At 34.3% G+C, this 13106-nt stretch overlaps 1 protein-coding gene across 2 annotated transcripts in view; it reads left to right on the forward strand.

The window, feature by feature from the left end:
* ZBBX (zinc finger B-box domain containing) overlaps positions 1-13106 on the forward strand; it is a 112500-nt gene that overhangs the window by 49897 nt on the left and 49497 nt on the right. For both annotated transcript variants that reach the window (XR_004425573.1, XM_033133959.1), the window contains exons 8-9: positions 5462-5620; positions 10993-11167. Coding sequence is in view for 1 of the 2 variants with exons in the window: in XM_033133959.1 (XP_032989850.1) it covers positions 5462-5620; positions 10993-11167 (334 nt within the window). In the remaining variant the exon portion in view is untranslated. The remainder of the gene's footprint in view (positions 1-5461; positions 5621-10992; positions 11168-13106) is intronic.

Raw genomic sequence — 13106 nt, forward strand, 5'->3', positions numbered from 1 at the left:
ATTGGTAAGTAAGTGTTCACATCCTGGCCTTGTTCCTGATTAAGGGCAAACCATTTAGTCTTTCACCATTAATTATGATATTAGTTGTAGATTTTTTATAGATGCTCTTATATAAGATGCTTTCCTCAGTTTGAGGAAGTCTCTTTATATTCCCCGTGTGTGTGTGTGTGTGTGTGTGTGTGTGTGTGTTCCTGCTCTTACTGAAATGATCATATTGTTTGTCCTTTATTAATAGGACTTATTATGATACTTGATTTTCAGATGTTCAGTTAACATTGTATTACTGGGATATAATTTCACTTGGTCATGATACATATTTTGCATGTTGGTGGATTGGATTTGCTAATATTTTGTGAAGGAACTTCGCATCTATGTTTATGTGGGATATTGGACTGTGGTTTACACTTTTTTGTAAAATGGTTATTTACTTTGCTATATCAGCATTATATTGGCCTCATTAAATGAGTTTAGAAGTATTTCCTCCTCTATTTTCTGAATGTGTTTGTGTTGGATTGGTATAGTTTTCTTCCTTAAATATTGGCTAGAATTTTCCAGTGAAGCAGTCTGAGTGGGATTTTTTTCATGGGAAGATTTTTAAATTGCTTATTCAATTTCTTTACCTTATTGTTCTATTTTAATTTTTTTTCTTCAGTTAATTTTGGAAATTTGTGTCTTTCACTGATTTTGTCTATTAAATCTAAGTTGTCCAATTTGTTGGCATAAATTTTTCAGATTTCATTATAATCATTTTAATTTCCGTAGCTCTATAGTGATGCTTCTTCTTTCATTACTGATTTTGTTAATTTGTATTTACTCTTTTTTTTCATGGTCAGTGTAGCTAAAGGTTTATAAATTTTCAAATCTTAACAAACCCAGTTTTGGTTTCATTGATTTTTTTTTTCTATTTCTTTGATGCCACTGTGATCCTTATTTTATGATTTCTGTGTACTTTTGCACTTTTGTTCTTTTCTTTTTCTACCTTCTTGAAGTGAAGCTTAGATTATTGATTTAGACCTTTTTTCCTCTGCAAATCAAGCACTTAAAGCTATAAATTTTACTCAAATCACTGCATTAACTCTATCCCGTACATTTTGATAACTTGTTTTCATTTTCAATCAATTTAAGGTATTTTCTAATTTCTCTTGTGCTTTATTTATTTATTTTTTTCATCCAAAGTTTATTTAGAAGCGGGTTGTTAAACTTCTAAATATTTTGTTATTTCCCAAAATTATTCGTTGCTGATTTTTAATTTGTTGTTGTTGAGATCAAAGAACGTGCTTTCCATGATTTCGATTTTCATGAATTTACTAACACTTATTTTATGTGGATCACATGTTCTATTTTGAAGACTGTCTCTTGTGATCTTGAAAATGATTCATATTCTGTTGTTGAGGGTTCTTTCAATGTCACTTATGTCAAGTTGCTTGATGGTGTTCAAGTTTTCTATATCCTTACTGATTATCTGTGTAGATGTTTCATTAATTTTCTGAGAGGGAAGTATTAAAATTTCTAATAGTAATTTAAAATGGGTTTATTCTCTTTTTAGTTATGTCTATTGTTGCTTCATGTACTTTGGGGCTTTGTTGTTAGTTGTATGTATAATTATTATGTCTTCTTGTATTATTGACTGTTATTATTATAAAATATCACTCTGCATCTAGTTATATTGTTTGTCTTATTAATATAACCACTCCAGCTCTTTTATGGTTATGCATTTCATTATATACATATATTTTTTTTCATACTTTTATTTTTGACCTATTTGTCTTTGTATCTAAAGTTAGTCTCCTAATTGGTGTAAAGTTGGTATTGCTTTTTTTTTAAATCAAGTCTGACAATTTCTGCCTCTTAATTGGAGTGATCAGTCCATTCACATTTAATGTAATTATTGATGTGGTTGGATTTACATCTTCCATGTTGCTATTTGTTTTTCATATGCTTATGTAATTTTATTCCTCTATTCCTTCTTTACTGCTTTCTTTTGTGTTAAACAAAGATTTTTTTTTATAGTGACATTGAAATTACATTTTTGATGTGTGTGTGTGTGTACATGCATGTGTATGCATGTATTTATTCAGTGGTTGTTTTAGGTATTACAATATATGTCTTATAAGAATTTACTTCACATTGATGCTGACTTATTATAGTAAAATATTGTAATGGCTTTATTTTAGCTTTATTTTTCTACACTTCTTTATGCTATCGTCATGCATATGATGTCAATGTTATAAACCCATAGCAGTGTTAATGTCACTGCTACATATAATGTTATGCTTTTAAAAGAAATTAAGAGAAGAAAAGAGAAAATAAATATCTAAAAATCTTTTATATTTATCCATATATTTATATTCCTGGAGTTCTACCTTTTTTCTGGTGGATTTAACACCTTTCAGTCCAAACACATTTCTTTATTATTTCTTGTAAGGCAGCTCTGTTACTAATGAATTATCTCTTACTTTGTCTATTTGGGAATGTATTTATCTTTGCCTTTATTTTTGAAGGACAGTTTACTGAATATAGAATTATTTTGGCAGTTTTTTTTCTTTCAGTACTTTTTATCATTCCATTGCCTTCTAGTCTTCATTTCTTTCAGATGTGAAATCAGCTATTATTCATATTTATGCACGCTTATGCGTGATGAGTCATTTTTATCTTGTTCCTTTCAAATTTTCTTGGTTGTCTTTGGCTTTCAGTAGTTTGATTATGTCTTGTTATGAATCTCTTTCTGTTTATCTTTCTTGAGTCTTGGTGAACTTTTTGGATTTTTAAAGTAATAATTTTCATCAAATTTGAGAATTTTTGTACCATTATTTCTTCATATATTTTTTGTGCTCATTTTTCTCCCTCTAATATTCCCACTAAATATACTATGTTGGATGCTTTATGCTGTCCCCCAGATCTCTAAAGCTGTGTTATTTTCTTCAGTCTTTTCCTTTTTGCTTTTCAAATTGGACAATTTATCTAGATCTATTTTTCAGTTCACTGAGTTGTCCTTTCATTTACATCCTTTGTTAACCTATTTTCGTCATTATGAAGACTTTTTTTTTGGTTCTATGCTTTCTGTTTCTTAATCTAGTTCCATTTCTTAAGCTCTGTCTAATTTGGTAGATATTCTATTTTCTTGATATTAGAACTATTTATTCTACAGAGAAGTAATATATTGTGATTTGTATAAAATAGTAGCAGTCATTTGAATGCACTATTTATGTTATCACTCTGCTAGGTGTTTTTCATCCAGAATGTATATTTTTCACAAGTCTGCAAGATATTGTCTTCATTTTACAGGTACAAACACTTAGAGAGACCCATGATTTGCTCTTTTGTGCTATTATTCTTAGTGCCATTGATTTTACATGTGTTGACATTGACTCAGAGAGTTTTGGTATAAGGAAGGAATATTCAAATGGAATTTTTAGTAATTTTTATCTAAGTAAGTCAGTTAAATTTGAACAACAAACATTTCTCTAGTACTTAACCAGCATCAAACAATGTTCTAGTTGCAAGTGTGAAGGACAGGGCTGCAGGGAGAAGACTTGAAAGAGGGTGATGTAAAAATTGTATATAAGGCAGAGTAAGACATGCTTCCTTTTTTCAAGGAATTCATAATCACTAAAGGGAAGACAGATGTGTTCAACCAATTATAACAGAACTAACTGATAAGTGATTTGAAACAATGATGCTCAAAACTTAAGTACATTCAAGTTACTTGTTAAATTGCAGATTGTAATTCAGTGAGCCTGAGTGGGACCTGACATTTTGTATTTTTAGCAAATTTCCAGGTGACTTATGCTGCTGATTTATGGCTCACATGATGAGGAGCAAAGCTCTAGTATAGATGTAAGCAAGGATTTATCAGAGCACACAGAAGACATGTTAATTTTGCTGTGGTTAGTTGAGGAAGAAAATTTTGTTTCAGAGAGATTAAACAATTTTCCCTTCTGTGCTACTTTTTATAATGCCATTGGATATTCGTTGGCACTGCATAACATTTGATATGGACCTAAAATTATAAACAGAATTATAACAGGAAAGCTCACCTTTCCAAATAGAGAGGAAAACTTTGGAAAGACAATAACGTATTTATGTACGTTATTAATGGGAAACATTTTTCTAAAGCAATTTTTTTTTTTTGCTAGCTCAAGCAATACCCAGGTAGGCGTAGTTTCCAAATATGAGGTTGTACATTAGGGTAATGCTTGCTGCAGTAAACGAAGGACATTTTCTAAGAAGTAAGACCTATTGCTTGTGTTCCTAATGCTAGGTTCTCAGAGAGCCTCTGAAGGGCCTGCATCTTTACCTTAGAGTTTGTTTGGTTCAAGCTCAGAAGGCATTCAGAACTCTGCAGGGTCCTTGGGCAGGTCAGGATAATGCTGATAGGAGATTCCTCAGAGAATAGGGCCTTCCCAAGATTTGCCTGTTCCTTTTCAGCTACTCTGAAAGCACTTGTAAAGGTTTTTTGAATTATTTTTCTCAATCATTTATTTTAATTCTTCAGTTATTCTGCTCCCTCCCCAACACCTTGTTTTTACCATATGTTATTTGCCGGGCATGGTGGTAGCCATACAAAGATTTATGAAGACATGATGTTTCCTTCTGTGAGCTCATATGGTATGATGGGATATATGGACATCAACAGATGATGTAAAATCAATATTGTAAGGATTGGTAAGATCTACTCAGTGTAGGAAGAAGGTACAGTGAATAGGCAACTCATACAGCTGGGGGAGTAAAGCAGGAAAAGGTTTCTAGACCTGTGGGGATACGTTGGGACAAATCCAGAAGGAGAAGTACGTGTCTGCCAGGCAAAGAAGATAATAGAGGAGAGAGGGACTTCCTAGTAATGGAAACTCATGAGCAAAGGCACAATGTGAAGAGAAACTCAGAGTGCACTGCGGAACTACAGGTAGACACACGTCTAGATGTGCACTTTTCAATAGTTAATACTTTTTAAAGATGTTTTACCACCAAGGGACACTTATTCACGCTTTATTCACGCTTCTGTTGATTAGCTATATTTACGTGCACTGAATAACATCTATTTATTTGGAATTGTTGTAGTGGAAAGGCTATGAGTCATTATAATTATATACACCTGGGGTCACGTCCAAGCTCTGCCACCCATTCACCATGTGACCAAGGGCTAGATATTTAAACACTCAGAGCTTTTGTCTCTTTATCCCTAATACAGAGATAAAATTATGTATGCTTTAGAGTTGATTTTAGGGTTAAATGACATGTTTTTAAGATACTTAGGACAGTAGGAGCCCAGACTAGCCCCTCAATAGATAGCGGCTGTCACTATTATATTGGTCGATATAAATGTCAATTTGTATTTTCAAATATTAAAAAAATACATTGAATTTGGTTGTCATAAAATAATGAAAATATGACTTGATGTATGTAAATTACTTAGGCTGACATATTAGGCTTTTTCATCATATTTTGTTCCTTTTTTTAATAGGCAAAATCTCAAATATTCTCCAATGTATTGGATGTTGCCCATCAGTTTATAAAGGAAGTTAATCCAGATGACCCCAGAGGGGAGATTCACTCTACAAAAAAGATTAGTAAAAATCAGCATAAACCCAAATCTCTTCTTCTGCAGGGCAGCAACTCTGAGGTAAGCTGAGGAAAATGTAGTAGACATTTTCTGTCATACATGATCATGGAGACTGTCATTCGTATACTTAACTAGAACTGTAGAGTTTTGCAGGTTATTTTTATCACATCGTTATTTAATATTAATTTTTTTGACTAATCAAAAACATCTTGACTGTAAAAAATCTCTGTAAGGATATTGTTCTGATTCCACTGAACACTGATTTTTTTGATGAATGATCCTTAGACTATGTGGCTTTCTGGGCATTTCTACCATGTCAGGAAATTAATGAGTATTTTGGAGGAACATAGAAGTAGATAACACCATGCAATATAATGATTTTATATTAATCAGGACTTCAGAGAGGCTAAAATACAAAACACTGCCAAGTGTTCTGGGTGACAATAAATCTCACAGTTATTTAAATTTGGGTTTATACCAAATGGTGGTAGTTATTGAGATTAATTACTGATCCCAAGACGTGCTAGATAAGTATTTATCAACTCATTGTCTATATTTTTATAGTAGACTTGTTGTATTGATTTTTTTATCAAGAAACAAATTTTCTAAATTTTGATCTATGTGATGCTCGTCATTCTTTTACTTACCATTCACCCTTTCACTGCAGTTCAGAAATAGTGCATAACTTGGCCAAAATCACACAGTGTGTTGACAGAGAAAGGATTCAACTTCAGTCTGTTGAGTTCCAAACCCATGCTCATAGAACATAAAAGAAAACATGTTCTATGCTAGTAGGATCTCTTTACAGCAGAGGAACTATGCTTGAATTGTTCAAGAAATCACCATATTTGAGTGGATTTTGTGTTCTAATAGACCTGCCAAGGGTGTTTGTGAGGAATCACTGAATGTGTTACAGCCTCATTATTATAATCATAATGTATTAAAGACAGACTGTGTGTCAGACACTGTCTTAAGTATTTTATATGTATTATTCCTTTTTGTCCTTTCTTAGTTATTTTTCTTTTCAGATGAGAAAATAGTGGCAAAAAAAAAACAACAGTTTTTATAAATTGCCCAACATGTCATTGATAGTAGAAATTATATTTGAGCCCAGATCTGATTCCAAATTACTTGCTTTTATCCACTTCTCAGAGGCTATGGTTTTAAGGGTTCTCCTACGCTCCTGCCAGTTTACCTAATTTATCCTGTCAGTAATAATAGTGATAAATCAACAACTAATATTTATTAAACATCTGATGCTAGGTATTGTGCTTATTCTTTTACCTGCTTTACCTTATCCAATAATCACAATAACCGCATAAGTTTTGCATTGTTGTTACCCCATTTAACAGATGAGAAGGGCAGCGGCTGTTAAGTAAGTTGCCCTAACAAACAGCTATAGAGCTTACTTCTTTGCCTGCGCCTCTAATCCCTACAATAAATGCTGCCTCTTGTCCATGTAGCTAACTGCTCTATAGCCCCTCCACCTCTTGTCTTAACTTAAGAACCCTTAATTCAGTGGTTTCATCCAGGAGTATATATTAGGATCAACTGAAGAAACATTAAAGAAACACACATAACTGAGTTCAGCATCTCTGTGGGTGGGGTCCAGACGTGTGGTTTTAGGAACTTCTCAGTGATTCTGGTATTTCTGATTGAGAGTCACTACTACTGACCCTCAGGTGCGTACACTGAAGAGATACCTGCTCGTTTGCTTGGCACTGTTCTGTGCTGAAGAGCAGTGGGTCTCCTACTGTGATAAGCACCGGAAGCACTAGGTGTGCATCCTGGTCTGCCAGTCAAATTTTGTGGCCTTTTTTTTTTCTTTTTTTTTTTTTTTTTTTACATCTAGCTTAGAGGCCAGGAATCTGATTTTTAATTAGCCTACGAAGCAATTCAAATACCTGGAAAAGTGAAAATGGTGCTAATGCCTGATATCTTCCTTAGGGCTTTTCTTATGGATTCAGGCCAATGGATATATCCTTGGAAAGAGGTGCAGTTCATATAAGACCTTTTATTTTAGAGACTGAAATCTGCATTGGAAATACTGACCCTGGTTTTCTTCTAGCTTTCGTAACATTGGGCAATTTACTTAGCCATTTTAATCCTCTGTTCCCTCTTCTGAAAAATGGGGGTACTAAAACACATTTGCAAGGATATCAGGTGGTCTAGAAAGGTGATGAGTTTCCAGCACGGGTTCCATGTGCTCCTTCAAATTTCCCAGCCCTATTAAATTGGGCAGGGTCATGTTGAACTCTGAGAGGAAGTGGCAGCTCTGGGCTGGAACTTTTAAGAGCCAGTGTGCATTCCTCTGTCTTTTTTTCTATCCTGCCACCGCTATGTGGAAGCCACATATTCCAAAGGCATAGGTATGAAGTGCAAATGTCTTATGTCCCTGATTCATTCCTTGGAAGGGAGCTGTCCTGGACAGCTGCTGGAAGCCCTGCCTACTTAAAGTCAATGCTTCTTCATTAGTGCAGTAAACATAAATATACACACTCATGTATTGCTTACTGGATACTTGTAACTACCTTCCCACATACTTCAAAAACTGTATTTTCTAACTAAATTCATTATTCTTCTCCAAAACCTATGGATGTTACTGTTGGTGTCAGCTTATCTTCTAGCTTTCCAGGCCAGCAAGAACAGTTATTTTCTATCGTTCTTTCTCTCCTTCCTCTGCACATCTGATCAGTTTCCATGTCCCATGCAGTCTACCATCAAAAAACTCTTGAGGGGCGGCCGGATGGCTCAGTTGGTTAGAGTATGAGCTCTGAAAAACAGAATTGCCGGTTCAATTCCCACATGGGTCAGTGAGCTGTGTCCCCTGCAGCTAAGATTGAAAACGGCAACTAGATTTGGAGCTGAGCTGCGCCCTCCACAACTTGATTGAAGGACAACAACTTGGAGCTGATGGACCCTGGAGAAACACACTGTTCCCCAATATTCCTCAATAAAATAAAATAAAATAAAGTAAAATTATCCCAGCTACACCCCATGGTATCACCCAGGAAGTAAAAAGATCAGGAAATACAATTATTTAAAAAACAAAAACAAAAACAAAAACCTGAAAAACTCTCTTGAACATTTGGTCACTTCTATTCTTATTGCTATTCCAAGTACTGAAATAAGCTTTTTTTTTTAATGTAAAAGATTTATAAAATGGAAATTCCATTTCATTCTCTCGACTTACAGGAATCAATACATATTTCAGTTTTGTATGTAGGTATTTATTGAAACAAATAATAATATACTTTGCATACTGTTCTGCAAACATGCTTTTTTACAATTAATATAGTTTGATATGAATATAAGTACATTCTGTAGCTTTTTCATTGAAAAATGTTGTTTTGCATATAGAACATATATATGTATACATGTATATGTATGTGTGTGTGTGTATATATATATATATATACATATATTTGTGTGTGTGTGTATATACACACACACAGACACATATAGACACACATACAGAGGGTGCCAAAAATGTATACACATTTTAAGAAAGGAAAAACTGCATTAAAATTGTAATACTCAATATATACTGATAACAAAAAAAATGAATATAAGTGTGTGTATACATTTTTTGGCACCCCCATTGTGTGTGTGTGTGTGTGTGTGTGTGTGTGTGTATAAAATCTCCATATGATACAATCCTAAAATTCCTAGCTGAAGAGGTTTATGCATTTATAATGTTGATAGATGTTGCCAAATGGCTGTAACATTTTAATTGGTTTCCTTGCATCCAAACAATTTCCCAATTTTCTCTCTCCCACACTGGAGAAACACACTGTTTCCTTTATGTTTCCAATAAGTTTAACTTTGTGTGTAGGGCAGGCAGGACCCTTTATGATCTGTCCCTGCTTGTCTTTTCACCCTTTATATTTTTTCATATCCCATTTTTTGTTGTAGCAACATAAACTACTTAACGGTTTCATGCCACTGTGCTCTTTGACTCCAGGTCTTAGCATATGTATCATTTCCATGCTCTGGAATCCTGCCCCTGCCACATTTTTGCCCCTAGAATTCTTGTTTATCTGACTTAAATATCTGCTCCTTATACCTGTTTCTATTGTGAACTTACTAACCTGTGTTTCTGTGACCAACAGCTTGCATAGTGTCTAGCAGGTTCCCAGATGCTGTTTGTTTATATTTAACATTTTTTGTACACATATTTAACAATCTTCTCTCAATTGCACTCTAACAAGCTGCCTGTTATTTTGCAATTAAGGGTTGAACTTAAAGGATTCTACTCTTGTGTCTAGAAGATACAGAATGGGGATTTAGCAGTTTGGTCAGTATAGGTCATCCACATTTGATATAGTTCACCATTGTGTAGAATTTGTTTTAGCTTTCCAATCTAGATGTTTTCTCTGATTCCCTGGATAACTGCCAAATCATACCTTTATTTTCTTCTGTGTGTTCACAGTGGATTTATGTTTTTACTGAATTCATCTTTCCCCCTTCATTATGCTAAGAAACGTAATGTTTTGTATGCATTTATTTGTTCATTCATTCAACCTACTTTTCATGAGCACCTACCTTGTGTCAGGCATTGTCTTGGAACTAAGGAAAAAAAACAAAAAAAAAATTCTTGCTCTCATTACATTCTAATTGGGAGAGACAAGCAGTAAACAAATAAACATGTAGAGTAAATTCAAACAGAAGTAAGTTATTTGAGAAAAATAAAGCAGATAAGGGATTAGAAAGTGAGCGGGAAAGGGGCTGTATTTTTAGGCTCATAAATAGGGTCATCACCTACTTTCGGAGTAGGTGACATTAGAGCAGAAACTGGATGAAATGAATGGAATGGCTGTGTGACGATGTGGAAAAGGATCGTTCCAGGTATACAAGACCCTCAAGTAGGAATGTGCTAGATGGGTTCCCAGAATTTTAAGAATATAAGTTTGGCTCCAGCTTCACTCAAACAGGGTGAGTGAAGGGGAGAATTGAAGAAAGTGGAGTAAATGGCCGGTATACAAGGCTATGTGAGCCCTTGTGAGTCCTAGTAGAATCTGGGGCTTTAGAGAGAGTCATTGGAGGATTTTGAGCAGAGGCGTGATGTGATAAGATTTACACGTGAAAAACTGCTCCTTCTGTGGTGGGGAGGTTGCAAGATCAGGAAATTGAAGTAGAACTTCTACAAACAAGGCTAGTGTTGCTTTCCAGGGAGAACACTGGTGAATAACATAGTGATAAATCCTTAGTTCTTCGGGCTCTATTTTTAATAATTTCTGAAGAGACTGCTTATAATTGCTGATGGAGTTTTAAAGAAGTCAATAGAGCACATAAATAGTACAACTTAAAAACATTCTATTCTAAGTTAAAAAATAATGTGTGTTCAGAATGCCTAATAATTAATACTACCTATATTTTAAGATCCAGAAAATATAGTAAAGCATACTTAGATACAGTTTTCATTGGTTTAGGCAGAAGTTTCAACAACAAAGAAAGCGGAATGTACAAACCCAAGAGATGGGCTCTTGTGTGAAGGGTCTTTTAATGAAGAAGCTTCTGCCCAGTCCTTTCAGGAAGTTTTAAATCAATGGAGAGCTGGACATCATGATGACAATGAAAAACAGAAATTACATGCAGCAAAACCAGGTACAGCTATTTTTCTAAAATTGATGTTGTAAAAGAAAGCTGAATTTATTTTATTTATCTCTGTTCTCTGTGACTATAAATGCAATGTTCAAAAACTACTAACGTTAGGATCAGTTTGATATAACTGCTTAAAGGAATATTCATTGTGTGACCACTAGTTAGTGGTTTAATATTTATAGAACCCCTGTTTTGTATGTAAATTCAGGCTATCAAGTGAATTCAGAATTGGTTTCTTTCAGCTCCCCCTCTACTAGCAGAAAGTTTTTGTCAGGACAACAGTTTCTTTTTTGAACTGTAATTATAACACATAAAACAAGGGGATCTATGAGACAGAAAGGTAAATACTTTTTTTATATGTGTGTTGAAAACTATATTTCAAGAACCGCCATGTACTTCAGGGGGAGAATTGATTTGTCTTTTGTTTTTCTTTCTTTTTGAATAAATACTTCTTGTTTTTATTTTTCCTTGATGATTTGCACACCCATTTCCTAGACATTGAAGAACTAGATGACTGACGTGTATGGTATCTTTGCTTTGAGTTTCCCAGTATCTCTTGAGGAAAATCATACTTCTCTTTTTTTTTAGTTTCAGGTGTACAAAATAAAGTAATAGTTAGACATTTATATCTCTCACAAAGAGATAACCTCCCTCCCCCAATCTACTACCCCTCTGACATCGTATATAGCTGTTACAATTCCACTGACTCTATTCCTTATGCTGTACTCCACATCCTGTGACCATATATATAATTATAATTATGTATATATAATTATAATTATAGTCGATATTAATTATTATTCAGCTTCAGGTGTACACTGCAGTGGTCAGGTACCTACACCATCCATAAAGTAGTCTTCCAATATGACAAGTGCCCATCTGATACCCTACAAAATCTTTACATTATTGATTGTATTCCCCAAACCATCTTTCATTTCCCTGTGGCAATATTGTGGTTACCGATTGTGCTTTCTAATCCCCTCACCTTCTCCCTCATCCCACCCCCCTCCCATCTAGCAACCCTCAGTTTTTTCTCTATATCTCTGTGACTGTTTCTGATTAGTTTGTTCATTTATTCTATTATTTAGATTCCACATATAAGTGAGATCATACGGTATTTGTCTTTCTCCGTCTGACTTATTTCACTTAGTATAATGTTCTCTAGGTCCATCCATATCATTGCAAATGGTAAGATTTCATTCTTTTTTATGGCTGAGTAATACTCCATTGTATAAATGTACCACAGTTTCTTAATCCAGTCATTTACCAATGGGCATTTCGGTTGTTTCCATGTCTTGGCTATTGTGAATAGCGCTGCAATAAACATAGAAGTGCATACATTTTTTCGAATTAATGTTTCGGATTTCTCTGAATATATATGTAAGAGTGGAATTGCTGGGTCATAAGGTAGTTCCATTTCCAGTTTTTTTGAGATACCTCCATAGTGGCAGACCAATCTGCAATCCCACCAGCAGTGCACGAGGGATCCATTTTCTCCACATCCTCGCCATCACTTGTTGTTTGTTGATTTATTGCTGATAGCCATTCTGACCAAAGTGAGATAGTAACTCACTGTGATTTTTATTTGCATTTCTGTAATGATTAGTGAGGTTGAGCGTTTTTTCATGTCTCTTTGCCATCTGTATGTCCTCGTTAGAAAAATACCTCTTCATGTCCTGTCCATTTTTTAGTTGGCTTTTTTTTTTTTTTTTTTTGGTGCTGGTGTTGGTGCCCTTGAGTTAAATGAGTTTTTAAATAAATTTTGGATATTAACCCCTTATCAGATGTATCATTGACAAATATCTTCTCCTATTCAGTAGGATGCCTTTTTGTTTTATTGATGGTTTCCTTAGCTGTGAAAAAACTTTTTAGTTTGATATAATACCCTATGTTTATTTTTTTCTCTTACTTCCCTTGCCCAAGAGAATATATCAGTAAAAAT

The sequence above is a fragment of the Rhinolophus ferrumequinum genome, chromosome 2, assembly GCF_004115265.2.
Source record: "Rhinolophus ferrumequinum isolate MPI-CBG mRhiFer1 chromosome 2, mRhiFer1_v1.p, whole genome shotgun sequence".
NCBI lineage: Eukaryota > Metazoa > Chordata > Mammalia > Chiroptera > Rhinolophidae > Rhinolophus > Rhinolophus ferrumequinum.